This window comes from Salminus brasiliensis, chromosome 13 (genome assembly GCF_030463535.1).
Source record: "Salminus brasiliensis chromosome 13, fSalBra1.hap2, whole genome shotgun sequence".
Classification (NCBI taxonomy): domain Eukaryota; kingdom Metazoa; phylum Chordata; class Actinopteri; order Characiformes; family Bryconidae; genus Salminus; species Salminus brasiliensis.
In genome coordinates, this window is record NC_132890.1 from 19,580,885 (window position 1) to 19,602,082 (window position 21,198).

At 39.1% G+C, this 21,198-nt stretch overlaps 1 protein-coding gene across 3 annotated transcripts in view; it reads left to right on the forward strand.

Annotated features, from left to right (window-relative positions):
* frmd5a (FERM domain containing 5a) overlaps window positions 1–21,070 on the forward strand; it is a 128,402-nt gene extending 107,332 nt beyond the window's left edge. Inside the window, exons 7-15 of one of the 3 annotated variants that reach the window (XM_072694608.1) lie at window positions 683–770; window positions 3,942–4,030; window positions 6,510–6,573; window positions 6,724–6,815; window positions 10,794–10,868; window positions 12,246–12,314; window positions 16,190–16,296; window positions 19,731–20,077; window positions 20,257–21,070. In XM_072694608.1, the coding sequence (XP_072550709.1) occupies window positions 683–770; window positions 3,942–4,030; window positions 6,510–6,573; window positions 6,724–6,815; window positions 10,794–10,868; window positions 12,246–12,314; window positions 16,190–16,296; window positions 19,731–20,077; window positions 20,257–20,304 (979 nt within the window). In that variant the 3' untranslated portion in view covers window positions 20,305–21,070. Of the gene's footprint in view, window positions 1–682; window positions 771–3,941; window positions 4,031–6,509; window positions 6,574–6,723; window positions 6,816–10,793; window positions 10,869–12,245; window positions 12,315–16,189; window positions 16,297–19,730 lie in introns of all 3 variants that reach the window. The other 2 variants (XM_072694606.1, XM_072694607.1) reach the window with 2 other exon arrangements.
* The last annotated feature ends 128 nt before the right edge of the window (window positions 21,071–21,198 follow it).

Here is a 21,198-nt window from a genome sequence, read left to right on the forward strand (position 1 = left end):
AGAGAGAAATGACATTTATACCCACAAATCCGGAGTGTGTTTGTGTACTTGGTGGTGAGATCCAGATGTAGAAAGCAACTAGCTGTGAAAAACTGTACAAAGGTAGGCTGTCAGCTGAACCTGATATGTGATCCCCTTGTGCACTGCTGCCCTCTGGTGTTTTTTCTATTCACCAACATCAGCATTGCTATCAACCTGTTGATAAAACTGTCCTTTCTGGAAACTACATGGAATGGTGAGAAAGGCTCTTCAGTTCTTCCAGACAATCTCCTCTAAAGGTGGCAGGGAAGTAATGATTGAGAGTTGCTTTTATCTTTTGATTTATGCACAACCATGAGGCACAAGCTCTCGTTGCATTAAGGCTTGTTGAATGTTGAATGGTCGCTGCTGAAAAAAAGATGAATAAGTAAGCAGATCCTGGATCGATGATACTTGAACTGCCTGACTGATTACTGAGAGGCTTTTTTGTTAATTAATATTATCAATATTTATATTTCAGTATTAAAGCATATGTTTTGTTTTGTTTTGTTTTTATCTGTGGGTTTCACAAGTCAGTGCTTCCAGTATTATAGCATCTATATTTCTGTATTGACATGGTTTTCTAATTCTTATTTCATTTTGTTTCATTAATTGCAGTTTTGTTGTGCTACACCTGATTTCTAATGATGAAATTCTTTTACAGAGGACAGACTCCAGAAACATCAGAGCTAAATTTTCTGCAGAAAGCACAGTTGCTGGAGACATATGGTGTAGATCCTCATCCTTGCAAGGTTAGATGACTGTCTGATCTCCTGTATTTTTCATCTGCTTCAGAATCATATCTGCTTGCATACCAAGGTTATTGTAATATTGAAATAGCTTCCTTTTAGAGGGATTATATTTACCTTTTTTTCTTTTATACACTTGATTACGTAGGATATCTATATGGACACACTATCAGAAAGGCAGTTGCTGATAACAACATTTTTTATATTTATTGTGCAGAAAGAGGGCATACATCACAAATAGTATAAGCAAACTAACATATAAACAACAGAGAATGAATGAAATGGGAGTTGATGAAGTCACTGATGTAAACAGTTGTTAAGTGCTGTCCATAATTTCATGTGTTCATGACTCCAGTCATTAATGTGTTCCAGTTTGTGAGAAAAGTCTTTTAGGCAACAGCTAGCACCACCCAAAGTGCTCTGCTTTCTTCCTGGTTTAGGTTTGTTGTTGATGTGTCACCAGTGATGAGGATAAAGGGGTGGACTGTTTCAGTAATAGAGTTAGCTGATTTATAGCAAGTTGCCCAAAATATTTGAAGGGTGTACAGTGCCATAAAGCATGTATGTAGTTGTCTGGGGTGTTCAGTGAACAGTGTAGACAGATTCCTGAATCAGCTAACCCCATTTTATATAGCTTCTGCCTAGTGTAGTGTACTCTGTGAATTACTTTATATTGTATAAGGTAGAGGTTAGTATTGTTAGTCTTGTTAAATGTGTTTTTGAGAATGTTTGTCAAGAAATCGCAAGTGAGTGTAGTTGGAAAATCTTCTTCCCATTGTTTTATTGGTATGGAGACTGTTTGGTCAAATTCAGATAAGAATCTATACATACATCTATATATTAAGATATGTAGATATATGGATATTAGGGAATTCTGAGATTGATGGAGTAAGTTCTAGTATTGTTTTATCCTTAATTTTTGAGTTTAATATAGATCTAAGTTGTAGATATTCCACAAACTGATTACTCTATGTACCATGTTTCTGTGTTAGGTGTGAAACTTGCTAGGATATTGTTCTGTAGTATATGATGTAAGTGTGTAATACCTTTCTCTTTCCATTTGTGTAGTTTTTGTATTTTGTTGATAGTAGGGAAGCCAGGGTTTTGCCATATAGGTGAGTGTTTAGTTGGGTGCAAGTGTGCTGTTTGTGCTCTTGTGCAATTTCCTCTCAGAGTTGATGCTATCACTGGGTTTTTGAAATGGGTGGTGTTTGAGTGTTGTGCTAATAAATGGTAAGTTCAATTTCTTTACCTAATGTTTGTCCCACTTCTCTTCATATTTAATCTGTTTGATTCGGTTTTACCCATTTTATTATATACTATTGATTTGTAATTTCCCTCCCTGACCACTGTTTCTGTAATGTAGTTAATTTGATTCTAGATGGTTTGTTTTTCCAGTAGACTTTGTAGATGATGGAGTCTAAGGTTTTAAACCAAGTAGGAGGAGGTTGAATAGGTATCATTGAGAATAAGTAGTTTATTTTAGGTAATACTGTCATTTTGATAGAGCATATTCTTGCTTTCTACAAGTAATAGTGGGAAATTCATCCAGCGTTGAATATTATTGTTTATAGTGGTGAATAATGGTTTGAAATTAAGTGAGTGCAACTCAGAAAGCTGAAATTCTGTGATATTAGTCTGCTAGTGTTGACTGGAATTTAAATCCAACATATAAAACATAAAAATGTTTTCAGCTTGCTACATTGACATATTAATGGATTTCTAAATAAATAAATAATTAATAAATAAATAATTATGTTTTTTTAAACACAAAATCTTTTGCCACTGATTTAGAGTTTAATGTTTTACAGTGTGTGAGCATATTTCGACACATTTTGGGGTGAGAGAGAAATGACATGTTATACCCACATATCCGAAGTGTGTTGTTTGTGTATTTGGTGGCGAGATCCAGATGTAGAAAGCAATTAGCTGTAAAATCTGTGGAAAGGTAGGCTGTCAGCTGAACCTGATATGTGAGCCCCTTGTGCACTGCTGCCCTCTGGTGTTTTTTCTGTTCACCAACATCAGCATTGCTATCAATCTGTTGATAAAACTCTCCTTTCTGGAAACTACATGGAATGGTGAGAAAGGCTCTTCAGTTCTTCCAGACAATCTCCTCTAAAGGTGGCAGGGAAGTAATGATTGAGAATTGCTTTTATCTTTTGATTTATTGATAATGGTTTGAAATTAAGTGAGTGCAACTCAGAAAGCTGAAATTCTGTGATATTAGTCTGTTAGTATTAACTGGAATTTAAATCCAACATATAAAACCTTTAGATGGCATTTAATGCATACTTACTTATAGACTCCGAGTTTGATAGTTACATCAGTAAAAAAATTCTACCTAGAAATAAATTATTCTCCAGAAATACCAACGGTGGTTTAATACTTTGGTCTGTTTAGTCTGTGTGCCAATGCCACGAATGTTCCAGGTTACAAACTTAAGTGAAGGCATGTTTTGAGGTAGATGTTGAAGTTGTTTTCTGTTGTGTATAAGATGGTGTACTGTGTACATGAGTAGAGATATGTTTTTAAGATCTGGGGTATATGATAATAACAAGACAAAAGTTAGAGAGATGAGATAGAGAGATGATAGAATGATTAGAGGGGAAGAGGGGGAGACAAACAAACAAACAAAAGGAATAAACATAAAATAATTGTACATGGTGTAACATACATGAGTGGGACATTATGTCTGATTAATTATCCATAAATAATTACTAATTATTTTGTGTGTTTGTAGTTCAGCATAGTATAGTTGTAGTTCAACAACATTCAATAGAAACTGTATTCTACATAAAGGGAAACTATTAATTTGAAGCCTTTATGTAAAAGCTTTTTGTACACGTCAAACCTTAAGGCTAACAGCTCTGCAGGGATTTGTAATCAGGTGTATTACATGAGGTACAATGCTAAAATCCGCAGCTCTGTGGCCATCCAGGACCGAAGTTTCTAATCTTATCATAAAATCATAAAATTGTCTTGACATTTCTGCTAAATGCTCTGAGCTCTGGTGTAATCAAGCTCATTTAGGAGTGTGGCCAGTCTCCATACATTTAATGATTGCCTGTCTATCTCTCTCTCCATTTTTTGAAATGGTAACTAACAGGGTCCTCTTTCTTCATTAAGTTTACTCTCACAGCTTGGGGAACTCTCTCTCTCTTTTTCTTTTAGGATGTGTCTGGAAACCCTGCCTTCTTGGCCTTCACTCCCTTTGGTTTTGTTGTGCTTCAAGGGAACAAGAGAGTCCATTTTCTGAAATGGTAACTAACATGATCCTCTTTCTTCATTAAGTTTACTGTCACAGCTTGGGGAACTCTCTCTCTCTCTCTCTCTCTCTCTCTCTCTCTCTCTCTCTCTCTCTTTCTATCTCTTTGTGTCTATGTCTGTCTCTCTGTCTGTCTGGTGAGTGAATATGATGAGTAACTGTAGCCGAAAGTTGTTTGTCTCCATGTCCCAAAGTGTACAAGACACAGATGGTTATGCTACATTGTATTATATGCTCTTAATAAACACGACCTGGCCGTCTGCCGTCTTTCTTGGCAGGCACAACAGTTAGTTGTCTTGTTATCTCTCATAAGGTTACTGTCCAGAGAATTTGGTTGTTTTAACTCATTGAGCCACTGCAAAATTGTAAAAACGTGCAAGAAAACACAAAGTAAGTCTATCTATTAGGCTATGCTTATAAACGTGCTGTATAGCTGCTCCAAATGTTTAGCACATACAGTGGGGAAAAAAGTATTTAGTCAGTCACCAATTGTGCAAGTTCTCCCACTTAAAAAGATGAGAGAGGCCTGTAATTGACATCATGGGTATTTTTAAAGAATTTATTTGCAAATAATGGTGGAAAATAAGTATTTGGTCAATAACAAAAGTTAATCTCAATACTTTGTTATATATCCTTTGTTGGCAATGACAGAGGTCAAATGTTTTCTGTAAGTCTTTACAAGGTTGGCACACACCATTGCTGGTATGTTGGCCCATTCCTCCATGCAGATCTCCTCTAGAGCAGTGATGTTTTGGGGCTGTCGGCGGGCAACACAGACTTTCAACTCCCTCCAAAGGTTTTCTATGGGGTTCTGGATCTGGAGATCTGGAGACTGGCTAGGCCACTCCAGGACCTTGAAATGCTTCTTACGAAGCCACTCCTTTGTTGCCCTGGCAGTGTGCTTGGGATCATTGTCATGCTGAAAGACCCATCCCCGTTTCATCTTCAATGCCCTTGCTGATGGAAGGAGGTTTGCACTCAAAATCTCACAATACATGGCCCCATTCATTCTTTCATGTACACGGACCAGTCGTCCTAGTCCCTTTGCAGAGAAACAGCCCCAAAGCATGATGTTGCCACCCCCATGCTTCACAGTTGGTATGGTGTTCTTTGGATGCAACTCAGCATTCACTCTCCTCCAAACACGAGTTGAGTTTGTATCAAACAGTTCTACTTTGGTTTCATCTGACCATAAGACATTCTCCCAATACTCTTCCAGAACATCCAAATGCTCTCTAGCAAACTTCAGACGCGCCCGGATATGTACTGGCTTAAGCAGGGGAACACGTCTGGCACTGCAAGATCTGAGTCGCTGGCGGCGTAGTGTTTTACTGACGGTAGCCTTTGTAACGTTGATCCCAGCTTTCTGCAGGTCATTCACTAGGTCCCCCCGTGTGGTTCTGGGATTTTTGCTCACCATTCTTGTGATCATTTTGACCCCACGGGCTGAGATCTTGCGTGGAGCCCCTGATCGAGGAAGATTAGCAGTGGTCTTGTAGGTCTACCATTTTCTGATTATTGCTCCACAGTAGATTTCTTCACACCAAGCTGCTTGCCTATTGCAGATTCAGTCTTGCCAGCCTGGTGCAGATCTACAATTTTGTTTCTGGTGTCCTTCGACAGCTCTTTGGTGGAGTTTGTGGAGTGTGGAGTTTGGAGTGTGACTGTTTGAGGTTGTGGGCAGGTGTCTTTTATACTGTTAAAGAGTTCAAACAGGTGCCATTAATACAGGTAATGAGTGGAGGACAGAGAAGCCTCTTAAAGAAGAAGTTACTGGTCTGAGGCAGCCAGAAATCTTGCTTGTTTGTAGGTGACCAAATACTTATTTTCCACCATTATTTGCAAATAAATTCTTTAAAAATCAGACAATGTGATTTTCAGAATTTTTCTCATTTTGTCTCTCATAGTTGAGGTCTACTTATGATATCAATTACAGGCCTCTCTCATCTTTTTAAGTGGGAGAACCTGCACAATTGGTGACTAACTAAATACTTTTTTTCCCCACTGTAGCTTTTAAAAGTCACAAAAACAATATCAGTAAAAAATTGTTGGTAAATGCAGTCATGTAATTAGCATGATTATTAGCTAAAGAGTTCCCAACTTCTCAAGCAGCCAAGTCATAATTTACACAAATAATACACTGGAGTTTATTTATTATATATTATTTATTATATATATATATATTATTTATTATATATTTATTTATAAAGAATTCTCACCACATGGTACTTATCAGCCATCATACACAGACACAACTCATATACATTAAGCAGAAATACCTGAAGGAAATACCTGTGCTAAATTAAAAAAAAAAAAATAGAAAGAAGAAGCGTTGTCTGAATAGCACTAACAAGATAAAAAATATTTAAATGTAGTTTGTGTCCAGTGTTGGTTTGATACTCTTTTCTGTGATTTAAATGTTGTTATACTGAATTTTTTTGGCTTTGCTCCCCCCCCCCCCCCCCAAAAAAAAGGAATGAAGTGACCAAGCTCAAGTTTGAGGGAAAGACATTTCATATTTATGCAAATCAAAAGGAGGTGAGAACATCATATATTTGTGTTTGTGCTTGCAATTGCAGTTTTGATAAACATCTGTCATTGTAGAGACTGGTAAAGTGTATATTATGTATGTATAGTTTATTGTAAACCTTGTTTGGTCTTTTTGGTGTCTTCTTCCACTACAACTAGGACAAAAAGATCATCCTGACGTATTTTGCCCCGACGCCGGAAGCCTGCAAACATCTTTGGAAATGTGGTGTGGAGAATCAAGCCTTTTATAAGTAAGTCAGAATCTTTTTGTAGCAAACATGAAACATCCTTTTATTATTGCACTGTCAAAACAGCAAATCATGTTTAAATTACAGGATAACAATTTACAGCAAATTATGTAGGGTAAAGTTAATGCCTGCCCCTCAATGGTCAGAACCTCATAGGACCACCACAGAGCAGCTATTGTTTTGATGATGTGTCATTCTCAGCATTCTCGGTGGAGTCATTCACATTGGAGTCAGACACAGCAGTGCAACTGGAGTTTTTAAACACTGTGTCCACTCACTTTCTACTCTATTGGACACTCCTACCTAGTAGGACATTGTAGATGTAAAGTGAGAGATAGAAGCTAATCTGTTACTGAACAGTATGTGTTGGTTATCCTCTAGTCCCTCAACAGTAGTCACAGGATGCTGCTCACAGGACGCTGATGGCTGGATATTTCTGGTTGGTGGACTATTCTCAGCAATAAAAAACTTCAGCAGCTCTGCTGTTTCGTCCACTCGTACCAGTGCAGCACACAAACACACCACCTCCACGCCAATGTCATTGCAGTGCTGAGAATGACCCACCACCCAAATAATATCTGCTCTGTTGTGGTCCTGTGGGGTCCTGACCATTGAAGAACATGAGGCTAACAGTATGCAGAGAAACAGACGGACTGTGTCTGTCTGCTTCTGTGTGGTAAAATAGAGCTGATAAAATGAGCAATGAATGTAAATACAAGGAGGTGGTTTTCCTGCTATGGTTGATATACATAGTGGCATTCAAAATTTCATTCTCTTTTATAGTTTCAAAATGACAAAAAGGTAAAGGGCCAGGGTGGCATGGCTGCAGTTAGTGTGTGTGTGTGTGTGTGTGTGTTGCAAAGCTCCAAGGTCCTGGGGTTGTGGGTTTCATTCTTGCTAGGGGCCCTGTCCAGGAATTCCTGCCTTGCACCCAATGATTTAAGGTAAACATCAGACCCACTGCAACCTTGGCCTGGATATGTTGAATAACTATATTTTCAAAACCTGTATCACCTATAAAAATTTAAATAATGGCCCCTTTAAACCTAAAAACTTGTTGTGCAATGAATCAAAGTGCTGTGGAGGAATTCTGCCCCACTCTTATTTGCAGAATTGTTTTAATTCAACTACATTAGAGGATTTTTTTATATAAACTGCCCATTTAAGGTCTTGACACATGCTCTCAATGGAATTCAGGTCAGAACTTTGACTTGGCCACTCCAAAACCCTAATTTCTGTTGAACCATTCATAAGTAGACATGCTTGGGTGCTTCAGGTCATTTTTTGGCTACATAACCCAGCTGCGCTTGAGCATTAGGTCACAAGCTGACAGGTGGACATTCTCCTTCTAATTTTTTAAATAAACTCTGATATAATAGAAAATATGTAAATCTGCTCCTAATTATGTAAAGCTGCTTTGTAACGACAACAAAAAGCGCTATACAAATAAATTTGACTTGACTTGACTTGACCATGTTTTACTGCTGGTATGATGTTCTTATTGTGAAATGCAGTGTTATCTTTATTCCAGATTCATGTCTTCCAGACAGTTCTATCTTTGACTCACAGAATATTATCCCAAAAAGTCTTAGAGGTCATCTAGATTTTCTTTGCTAAATATGAGCTGATCCTTTGTGTTCTTTTTGATTAACAGTGGCTTGCATCTTGCAACTCACACATAAATCTATTCTATGCATTTTTTGCAAAATGAAGCATTTATTTACGTTTATTTAGATTACTGGCAGTAACCATGCCTAGGTGTGACAAGTGAAACTGAATCCAGCTGCCCATTAAATGTATTTAACTGGCTGATTTTGTAGTAAAGGGGTAGAAGGGGTAATTTAGTTAGAATAAATCTTTATATTTAAAAAATGGAATGATAAGTTAAAATCTGCATTGTGTATTTACTTGTGTTGTCTAGATTTTGTATTAAGATTAGTTATTATTTTCAAAGTTTAGTCAGTATTGTCTAGTCATAACATAACAGTGCAGCCTGAAAATATGCTGTACCTTGCACGTGTCGGGGTGACCTTTTTGGTCTGAGCGATGGCTTGGGAGCAGCCAGGGAGGAGGGGTGTGTTACTGCAGTGAGTGTCCTTGGCGTGCTCCAATGGGACACGTCAGTTATGTATGAGAGGGTTGAGGGGTCCTGCTGGAGAGTTAGGAAGGGAGTGTTGTGTCATGGTGAGTTTGTGGGCACAGTGGAGAGAGAGGATCCTAGAGGTAGACCATGACTTGGGCAGCAGTGCTGCTTTATGCTGGTATGTTTTCAGCAGTGATGGGGGACTGTAAGAAGTTTGGACTGTGAGGACTGCCACTGGTTTAGCCTTGTGCACAGTCAAAAATTAAGCAACCTTGCCTTTTTGATTTTTTTGCACTAATGCTTTCTAATGCATATGTGCATATATTGCACATTTATTGCAACACTCAACTTGTTCTTTTCCAAACATTGTTTAATTTATAGAATAATAATGTATAGAAAATATTTTTATCCCAAAAGTGTTTTAAACATCTAAAATGTTTGAGGGGTCTGGAGTGCTGACATCACGTATAATACGTTTGGGTAATTCTGTCACACTTTTTTATATTATTTTTGCTATATACTAAAGAATATGAGATGATTGATCAGAATTCCAGCTGCTATTTCCTAATATTTATGTCTAGATTTACATGTAGAACATGACACCTAGAAACCACCCAATTTTAGACAAGCAAAAGAACTGGAATAAATAGTCTTAAAATAAGTTAAGGGATATAATGCCTAATATTTAGTTGCATATCTCTTGCTTGCAGTAACCACATCAAACCACCAACATAATCACACCGTTAAATTCCTATTGTGATGCTTGTATTGCAGCTTCTTTCAGTTGTTTTTGTGGGCATTTTTTTCCTTTAGTCTGCTTTTTTCTCAACTGAGCTAAGGTATTATGATTGACTTGGCCAGTCCAGAAGAACCAATTCCAGCCAAACCATTACATTCTTAACCAGTGCACTTATTCTGTATCACAGACAGATTCCTACTTTCTCCATGAAACTGTGTTCCAGAACTTGTTTTGACTCTTATTCTCTTATAATTTGGCCTTTCAATCTTATTGTTGATGTGTGGTTTGAATCTTGTGCTCCCGAAGTCTTCCCTGAACTGTGGATTGTGCTCCTTTTTTCAGTTTTTCTTCACAATGTTTGTCACTTACTGCTGGTGTTCTCCTTGCCTAACCTGTTCAATGTTTGGTTGTTAATGACCTTCTTCAGGGTATTCCAAATAGTTATATTAGCTATGCCTAGTGCTTATGCTACAAATGGCTACAATTGATTCACTTCTATTCTCAGCTTCAAAATGGCTTGCTTTTTTTCATTGACAACTCATCATGGGGATTCATTAATTTCAACAGCAGAGTGGCAGAGTAGGGTTTACAGGCAAACCAATGTCTCAATCCAAGTGTGAACAATTAGAGCTATCAATTATTTAGTGGTTGGTGTGGCACAACAGATAACACCACTACCTGCCACTGAGCTACCACACCATGTTGGGGTTCGATTCCCTGTCTGGGTGACTATGCTGTGCTCCTATAACTGTATTGGCCCACCTCTGCATTATGAGTAACCTTGTAAGTCGCTCTGGTTAAAACCATCAGCTAAATGCCATAAATGTAAATGTAAATGTTGAATTCAACTAGGCGCACCTGAGCAACAAGAAACCTCCCTGTCATGTTAAGTATTTTTGATCACTTGAAAAATGAGTGGATTTAAACAAAATGTGCAATTTTCTATAGTCTTTAACACACTCAAATGTAAATATCAGGAAATAAAAGGTTAAATGTATTCTTGTAAAATGCCCTGTGTGGCAAGTACCAGTTTAAGTGTGTCTAATAAAATAATTCATACATTCCTATTGCATGCTTTTGACTTGATAGTGAAAAAACTCTCCAGTCTTGAGTCATGTTTTTTTCTAACTTCTCTCATATGTTCTTGTTTGCTCCAAAGGCTGGAGAAGTCAAGTCAGGTGCGCACTGTGTCCAGCAGCAACTTGTTCTTTAAGGGCAGCCGCTTTCGCTACAGGTGAGTGTAGATGGACAGATGTTCATGGTCACTGGAGAGTGGACTTGGAGAGCCTCCTGCAAGGACCCACCTCTGACCCCTATTTAAAAATGGTCCACTACACTTTGGAACCACTTGGGCAGTGGAGGTGACAGTGACAGTGTGTGAGCTGTTGTTAGGATAATTTTAGCCTAGCTTCAAAATGGGAGAAGTTTGCTTCTGAGGTTTATATATTTATTTATCAGTGTCAGTCCTGTGTTAAGAGTGGTCCACCTCCAAAACCTATTTGGTCAAAAGACATATTTGGTCAGAAACAAACCACTGACTCTAGAGGCTAGAGGAAGGCGACACAAATTGGTTTTTAACCAAACACTATAAGGCCAATCTATAATTTATGTTTCTAATACAGTGACCAGTGCATGTGTTAATTCAACATAATTAACTGACACAAGGAATATAGGATTTATTAATGCTTGTAATGAACATATAGAAATTTTGTATGAATGTTGAAAGTTGTAGAGATGGGGAACTCAATAGGCAAAGTCCACCTGGATATGGACCTAAATGAATTTTGTTACAGTACAAAATTTTAGAAATCAGTTATTTACGCATTCTATCTAAACGTCTTGTGATCTTTTATATCCTGCTGTCTAATCATGGAGACGAAAAGAATTGACAACAGTGACATCATTAATACTTGCAGTAGCAACATGTGCTTGTCCAAAAATGTTTTGCTAGTTGACAACAGTAGGCTAATATTCATAATATACATCAATAGTAAAACCATTTGTTTAAATCAGCCTGAAACACAATATCAATGTGCTTAATTTGTTATGAATCCATGGCAATTGTGAAAAGTGAAATCCATTTCCAGTGAAAAATATGTATCTTACAGGTCCACTTATAAAATCGAGTACCCCCAGTAATGCAGTCATGGTGACTTCTCTGTAAGAGGTTGTTTAGTCATGTCATGGTGCTTTTAGAAGTCAGAGACATACTCTGAGTTTGGCAGAGGAGAGTCCAGAAGGTTAATCTAATCCCAGCACTTTATGTACTGCAGCAGCAGTATTGCCATCACTCACTGTCACTGAGAGCTCCCTGAGTCTGAGCAGAATAGTGGAGATGGCCCTGATGCTGAAAGGATTTAGAAAATGAAATCTGTCTTCCCCTTGGTAAATGCAATTTTTGGCTGATTTGAGAAAATTTGCTTGTTCTCCTATATAATGGAAAATAGTAGAAAGGAAAAGGTAGAAATGGTCCTACAAAAGTGCAGAAGGGCAGCTGCTGTTTGGAGCAGCATAGATTGAACTTTGAGGGGGAGGAAGTGTGATTGTGTGTGGTTGTGAATGTGTGTGTGGGTGTTTGGACAAATGTATGTCTGGTTTCATCCCATCACAGTGGGAGAGTGGCCAAAGAAGTGATGGAACAGAGCGCTAAGATCAAGCGGGAGCCACCAGAAATACACAGGTATGTTTGACTGTCAACGAAACTGCTCCCTCAGACTTGTGTATGTGTATAGGTTGGAGATGTGCATGGTCAAAAAAAAGGTCAGAGAAAGAGTCTTTTGAAATGGCCATTTTATGTTTTCATAGGACTGAATGAGTGCAGCAGTTTTCCTCATATTATGTAACCGACATTACCTTGCTGTGAAACATACATACAGTACTTAAACATGAGGATGTTGCCAAGCAAGTGGCTGAAAAATCTGATCACTCTACATAAATCTGGATATATCTTGTCAGTTGAACTATTTTCCGTAAACAAAGAAGAGTACAGAACAAAAGTCAGAGTCCACCCTTCATTTTAATTTTCAGGAGATATAGCGCCATGCGCAAGTAGTTACCTCCTTCAAAAAGCATCAGATTTGTCTAGACAAATGATACTTATACAGACTATTCCAGCTTACCAGCATACTCTTAAAGTATTAAAGTAAATTATGAAAGTTAACGTTTTTTTTTTTGCTTATATTATTATTATACAACATTGCTGGCAAAACAAGCAACATCAGTGGCAAAGCGACATGGCCTGGGATACAAATTCGTAACGCTGAACTATACTGCCAGTGCAAAATTTGCAAGTACAAATTTTGGTTATCTATCCTTTACTGGAGTAATTCTTTTTCAGCCGACCTTTTACTTCTACTCCTTACATTTTCACCCAATTATCTGTACTTTCTACTCCTTACATTTTAAAAATAACCTCGTTACTCTTATTTTATTTCCGTTTGTTTTTATTCCGGCTTGTCATCGTTCAAAAAAACAAAACAAAAAAAAACCCTATCCAGATAAATCTCGCCATCCGGAAAGTGTGAATTTTATTGTGGTTGGATGAGAAGTATAAACATATACCATTCTGACACCCCATTGGTTTGTAAGCACATGCACGTCACATCTTGTCACATGTTAATGCTCAGTAGTACACAAAGATGCTCCTGCTATATTTGATATTATATTAATTTTTATGGGCATATATGCAGCTGAAACAGGCAGCCTAGAGCAGCCCAATATTTTCAGCATTAACATTTTAATATAACATTATAGTCATTATGGCTATTAGAAAAATGTTTTTTTTTTTGGGAGGTGGGGTAGTGCACTATAGGCACCTGTGGTGCAGCCGAAGCTTTTGGCATTTGTTTTTCTTACATTATGTCTACTTTTATACTTTATAAGTAGGCTGATTGTGTCAGTGAATGCTTTGGTACGACCATGACAACAGAGACTGTGACAACAGTTTCAACATAACATTTAGCAGTGTCATTGTATGTAACATGGCGTAAAAAATATGGAAAAACATATCACCTAAATGCTTAAGAACATTTTCACAATACATAATCCACATCACAATATGTAGATTTCTTTTTTTACCAATATTAGAGCAAACCTTTGTGTAAACATCATGTATGTACATTAAATGTATGTACACAAATGAACCACTAAATCTCTTTCGTAGACTTAATGCTGCTAGTCAATAAAACATTACACTGTTTAGTTCTAAAACTAACAATAAGTAGTCACCAGTAACTACATTTTTTAGTTAAAAGACTAAAAGGATTTTGCCATACTTAGTGACACTGTGGACAATAACACTTTCAAAAGGAAACTAGTGTCATGTATTACAATCATTGTCTTTGCTCAAGAATTGGCATACACTTGTAGCACGGGCCGTAATCTGAGCCTGTCCCTGTCCAGGGAAAGCAGATGTCTGTGTCAGTCAGCCACTCTGGTTAAGCTCAGGCGTTCTCTGTTCAGTCAGTGACATGGGCCAAGCTTTTATTCTATCTGTGCCCGGCCTGTTCCACCTACCTTCGCCTTGCCCTGGTCTTCTGGTTCTTCTCTCATAGATCTGAAAGTCAGATACCACTATGATACCATTCTGACACCCCATTGGTTTGTAAGCACATGCACGTCACGTCTTGTCACATGTTAATGCTCAGTAGTACACAAAGATGCTCCTGCTATATTTGATATTACTAAAATGCATTCATTTTCAATGGGCATATATGCAGCTGAAACAGGCAACCTAGAGCAGCCCAACATTTTCAGCATGAACATTTTAGTGATTATGGCTAGTAGAAAAAAAAATTGGGGAGAGGTGGGGTAGTGCACTATAGGCACATGTGGCGCAGCCTAAGCTTTTGGCATTTGTTTTCCTTACATTATGTCTACTTTTGTACTTGAAGTAGTTTTGAAACCAGTACTTTTACACTTTTACCTGAGTAAAAAGCTTGTGGATACTTCAACTTCTATAGAAGTTTTTTTTAAACCCTAGTATCTACACTTCTGCCTGAGTAATGAATGTGAATACTTTTGACACCTTTTGGTTTAAAGATAAAAATAAATGACAAAAAATAATACAAAAAATAAATAAAAGAAAAGGCGGTGACTGGTTGCACATGTCGAAGGCATGTGTTGGTCCTCACCCTCTGAGTAAGAAGCATTACATGTGATGGGGTAGTGGGTTGGGTAAATGCACTGATGACATTGTACCAAAGATCAATGTCAGAACATTTCCATAACCAGAAGCCCTGGATCAACACTAAGGTCCGAGCCGAACTAAGAGCTCGGACCACAGCCTACAACACTGGTGACCTGGAGAGTTACAAGAAAGGCTCAGGAAGTTTGGTCTGCCTCCTGACATCCTCATCAACTTCTACAGATGCACCATAGAGAGCATCCTCACGGCCTGCATCACTGTCTGGTACGGCAGCTGTAGTGCCTACGACCGCAAGGCCCTGAAGAGAGTGGTGAGGACAGCGGAATCCATCATAGGCAGCAAACTTCCAGACCTGCAGGACATCTACCGGTCCCGCTGCCTGAAAAAAATCCAGAAGATCCGGTTGGACTGTAGCCACCCAGCACACGGCCTGTTCACCTTACTGCCATCAGGCAGGAGGTAACGCAGCATCCAGGCCAGAACAAACCGGCTAATGAACAGTTTCTACCCACAAGCCATCAGGTTCCTGAACAAGATGTGAACCTTTCACCAACATCACTGCACTCGGACACTTTATTATTAATACTATATATATATCACTGCTATGGAAAACATCACTAGTCACTTTATACAACAGGAATAGACATAAACATACATATTTATATTTAGCTCCACTCTCTCTCAGACTATACCTGTCTCATAAATGTACATATCAAAGAATTTCTACAAATCCCTTCTGTCTTTGTATATTCTGTATTTTGTGTATTTTGTATTTATTTAATATAATTTTTGATATAACTTTATTTTTAATATGTTTAGTATGTATACAGTTTGTCCTCCTGTAGAGCATCAACCTGAGCCTCACCACAAGCATTTCAATGCATAAATGTCCTGACATGTTGTGCAGATGACAAATAAACTTGAAACTTGAAACTTGGCCATCTAAAATTGTGTAGGAAAATTAGGTATGATTAATCATGGGGTCAAAACCCAGTTCAGTCTTATAAAAGACCAAAAGGCTTTGACAGGGCTGTTCCAAATCAGGTTTGGTTGTTAACTGATGCACTCACACTGGTTACTGATGACTGGACTCTTTCATTTGGCAGGGGGGTAAATATTCAGTGCAGTGAATATCTCTTCTTTGGCGCATAAGAATATTGAAATTACTTACTATGCACATTCCTTGTAATGGTGGGTTAGTTTGTTTCTTTGCTTAAGAAAAGTAAAGATTAGTTAGTGTGTGTGTGTGTGTGTGTGTGTGTGTGTGTGTGTGTGTGTGTGTGTGTGTGTGTGTCTGTCTGTCCTTGTAGAGGCCCTCACCTCATTTTCTGCTCATGTATAGTTCTTGCTGTAATAAGATCATTCAGGGGGGTTGGTGCCAAACTCTGTTTATACGTGTGTCTTTCCAGAGCTGGACTGGTGCCTAGCAGAAGCTGTCCTTCCATCACACATGGGCCGAGGCTGAGCAGTGTGCCACGCACTCGACGAAGAGCTGTCCACATATCCATCATGGAGGGTAAGTCTCCAGTTCAGCCAGTAGACTCACAAGCCTACCCACAAACATCAGCATCACATCTTTCTCAATAAGCCAACAGCAGATTTCATTGGTTGATTGTGTCAGTGAATGCTTTGGTACGACCATGACTACAGAAACTATGACAACAGTTTCGACATAACATTTCGTATCAAAAACATATCACTTAAATGCTAAACATTTTCACAATACATAATTCACGTTACAATATGTAGATTTATTATTTTTTTTACCAATATTAGACCAAACATCATGTATGTACAGTAAATGTATGTACACAAATGAATTACTAAATCTCTTTCGTCTTTGTCTTTGCTCAAGAATTGGCACACACATGTAGCACAGGCCGTAATCTGAGCCTGGCCCTGTCCAGGATGCAGATGTCTGTGTCAGTCAGCCACTCTGGTTAAGCTCAGGCTTTCTCTGTTCAGTCAGAGACATGGGCCAAGCTTTTATTCTATCTGTGCCCGGCCTGTTCCACCTACCTTCGCCATGCCCTGGTCTCCTGGTTCTCCTCTCATGGATCTGAAAGTCAAAAACCACTTTGCTGAACTGCCAGAACTGTGTAGAGCCGGATTGTCTTGTTCTTGGACTAGCCATGGCCTGCTAGTATGAGCAGGTCCCCTATATGCAGCTTAGATTTCTGAACTAACTCTAGACTATTTTAAATGGTTTGCTACATCAGTTTGGGCCAAATGAGAATAAGTTTGAGGAACTCTTGTGTGGCTGAAAGGGCTTGGGGGAGCAGCACATATCCTACTGTGCTGACGTTGTGCCTACCAGGAGTATTAATACCCAACTGTCTGAAAATAGCCAAACGCCTTGCTCTCCATTTAAGTCACTGGCTGTGGGTGGAGAGAGAGGTTGGCTAAATGCGAGGCAAGTAGGCCTAGTGTAGGTTGAAGTTAGGCATGCAGTTTGAACTCCTGTCAGAGACACTCTCCGCTACTCCTTTGCCACGCTCACCTTCAACAGATGCCCACATAACCCAGCTTTCACCCAGTGGCCTCTAGGTAGTGGACCAGCGACAGAGTCAGAAATATATACTTTCACAGAAGACGTGTAAACCATCTTGCTTTGTTGTGGATCTGCTTGCTTTTTCCTTTGAAACAAAAGGAACTCCTTTGTGAAGCGGTTTTTTAGAACTATATGATCCTGCTTGTTTTTTCCATTTGAAACACTTTTTTTTTTACTTTTTACTTTAGAAGCACTTGAATCCATTTTACTTTTTCCTTTGGATGCTTTGTTTTTTTAATCATGGTGAAGTGTCTGATCCGCATCACCACACGGGTGAATGTGCACCTGCGCATGATCAACCACTGTTACCGTGATGTAAAGGTGCGTGTGCTGAGTTTGGGGCCACGACTGCTCGGCAAGGCCCTGGGTGTGCTGCCCCTCTACCCAGCTCTTACCGCACAGCAGGACCAGTTGCAGGCATCTCCTCTGCCTGCCAGGCCACATCCATACATAGTGGCCAGTGCAACTCCAGGTGCAGGTGTGTGTTTGTGATTTGTTTTTGCTCTCTTGCCAGGTGTATGTTTGTGATTTTGCCTTGCCAGAAATGTTAGCAGTGAGTGCATTAGCTCCCAAACTTGGTCCTGGAGTGCTTGCCCTGCCGAGTTTTTTTTTTCTGCAGGGCATATATGCAGGGCAAGTTACTCCATGACCTGGATTGGGAATCATTCAGCTACACTGAGGTTGTGCATTATATAATTTAATAGAATGATTGTGTTCATTCACTTCTTCACTACTCATGTAGTGTGGTTTAATTTGTAGACTTCAGTTGCTGTTTTGACTGTAGATCAATGTGTTGGGCTTTATGTGCATATATACCCTTTCCGTATGGTGTCATTAAAGAGTGAGACCATGGAACTGTTTGGTTCTGTCATTTTTTTGTATTAGCCCTACAGTAAATGTATTTTGATATGTTTAGTACAGGGCCACATCTTTTTCACATTCGCAAATTCTTTATTTAGTAATTCACTGTGGCTGTGCATTCTGAGTGCTGATATTTTAAATAGAACATGATAGGAGTTTATGGAGAAGCCTTAGACCCATGTTTCCCAATAGAAGTGCTGAATCTTGTTGAATCTGGGCTATTTCAGTCAACCTTTTCAATCAGAAAAGACTTTCATTGCTGCTTTGCCACTGCTTTGAGGGACTGTTTCCTTTTGTCATTGAGAAAACTACACTAAGCAGTGCCTTCACTGTCACAAGCTGAAATCCTAATCTTTTCCCAGTAGAATAAAAGGGTAACATATCTGCTGTGACATATATTCTCAAATCAGGTTTGCATCTTTTTAACCTTCATCCAGTAGTGCTTTGGGGTCCTCAAGAAAAAGGCATGCAAAAATACAAATCATTAAGTTTAAATACAAATGTCTAAAACTGCACAGTCTGTGTTTTTTTTTTTTTTACATTGTATTGGCCTGCACTGTCACTTACAAACAGAACTGGGCAGGTTCAAAAATATCCAGTTCACAGTAAACTGTGGAAAATTTCAATTACCTTACAATATACGGGGACACTAATTACTTTACTACTCCTGTGTCAGTTTATATGTGTATAATGATATGGGACATGATCAGTGATCAGAGTGGTATGATCGGTTCCCAACTCTTCGGTTTGTTTTAATGTTTTAACCCAAAACATTTATAATGAGGCAAATGGATGATTAGGAACAAAGAGCTATCTGTCAGACAGCAGAGCAAAGCTGACTAGTGATTACCAGGTATCATTAAGGGTCTCATATTCTGGTCATGTGGCCATCTCTCTGTTACATTTGACAGCCCTCTGCTGGCATAGTTTGCCACGAGAAGTGTTTGTTTATGTATATAGATAAATAGATAGATCCATCCCTTTTATTAGTCCCAGAGGAAAACACATATTACAGCAGCATAGAGTAGAAAATTGTAATAGCACAGAAGCAGATAAGAAATAAATAAGCAATAAAAACCTTATTAACTTACATACAGAGGTATAAATCGTACATAGGGAAAACATAAAATAAAATATATAAAAAATTTATATGATATGAGTGATGGTGGCTGTGCAGTGTACACAGTTCAAAATGGTGCCAAGTCCAGTATATACACAAGAAGTGTGATATCTTTATGTGCCACATGCTTCAGTCAAAGTGGCAGTGCATAGTGAGTCTGATCACAGTGATGGTGACATCACCTTATCATGCCACATTTCATTTACATACAAACTGATAAATACATGAGTACAGAGGTTCCTGCAGGGAGTAAACATATGTAGGACCAGGATTAATGCAGAGCAGGGTTTTTCAGTTCTGGTTCTGGACCGACAGTGTCCAGCACAGACTGAATTTAAACTTTGGTTTCAGTATGTAATGCTCTGCTTTCTGTCTCTTTCTGTTTCTTTCCATGCCTTGACAACCCTGTTCTGTCCAGGTCTGGAATCGCTGCGGGACAGTGCCCACTCCACACCTGTACGCTCCGTCTCCCATGGCGAGTCCTTCATCCCACGTTCACGCAGTCAGGTGGTGGAGGCAGGGGATGGCTCAGCTGTGATCTCTGATGAAACCTACAGCCCAGCAGATAGCGTGCTGCCCACACCAGTGGCCGAGCACAGCCTGGAGTTGACTGTCTCTCGCCAGATCAACGGTGCCCCCTGCAGCATCGAGGAGGAGAAGGAGTCAGAGGCTGGGACACCAACAGGGGTGGAGATGGGCGAGCTGGGAACGGACAACAGAGCAGTGGGCTCGGTGCAGGTGGCTGCCCTCAGCGAGGCAGAACAGGTGAATAAATTTGTCTTAAGTGTCCTCCGTCTGCTCCTTGTGACCATCGGACTCCTCTTTGTTTTGCTCCTCCTCCTCATCGTCCTCACCGAGTCCGACCTTGACGTAGCCTTTTTACGTGATATCCGCCAGACCCCCGAGTTCGAACAGTTCCATTACGAATACTTTTGTCCCCTCAGGCGGTGGTTCGCCTGCAAGCTCCGCTGGGTGGGCGGGCTGCTCATTAACAAGTGAACACAGACCGTAGCTCTCATAAAAAGCCCGCTGCAAGGGGGGTCGAGAAGACAACATGCGCAATGGAGAGAGGTGGAGGGCAGCGAGCCACCCCCAACCATGAACGCCTGGCTTCTCTCATGATTCTCCTGCTGCCGCACCTTGGCCTCCAACATCAGGAGCTCCCTTCTCCTCCTCACTTTTAAGTCCCCCCTTTTTCGGATTTTTCTTTTTTTTCCTTCATTCTCCTTAGTTTTGTCCTCCTTTTTTCCTTTTTAATTAGAGACAAAATAGTGTTTTCATGATTTTTTGGATTTTCAGGCCATTTCAGTTTTTTTTTTTAAATGAACAAAAAAAAATGCAAAGCTGACTCAGAACTGAAGAGCTATTCCTTATATAGGGACGAAATATTTTGTTGCAACAAAAAGTTGCGTTCAATACTATTTATTTTGCGTTTGTAATAAATAGTGAGGTTGTTCAAGACGTTTTTTATGTGGATGCAGGACAGAATAGAAAAGGAAGATAAGGTAAAGATAAGTATGTGTGAGACTGGTGGACAAACAATGCTTTCTGGAGCGCACTGATATGTCCATTCATCTTTTAATCATTAATCATTTATCGCAGGCTGCTATAACTTACAGCAAATAACTAAGCATTGATTGATCTGGTCAGTAGAAAGGTACTTGTTATATTATGTACGATTGTGTAAGTTGCTTTGAGAGAAGGATTATAGAAGTGGATTCCTAAGGTTGACATTAATCAATAAACTTCTTAACGTTACCATAACGTTTTGTATTTTGGCAAATTATTTTGAAATCACCATATGTTTTTAGGAGTATAATAATGTGTGAGCAGTAGTAAGCTGTGAAGTAGAAATGCATTTTTAACACAATAAAAAAAGTTTTTTC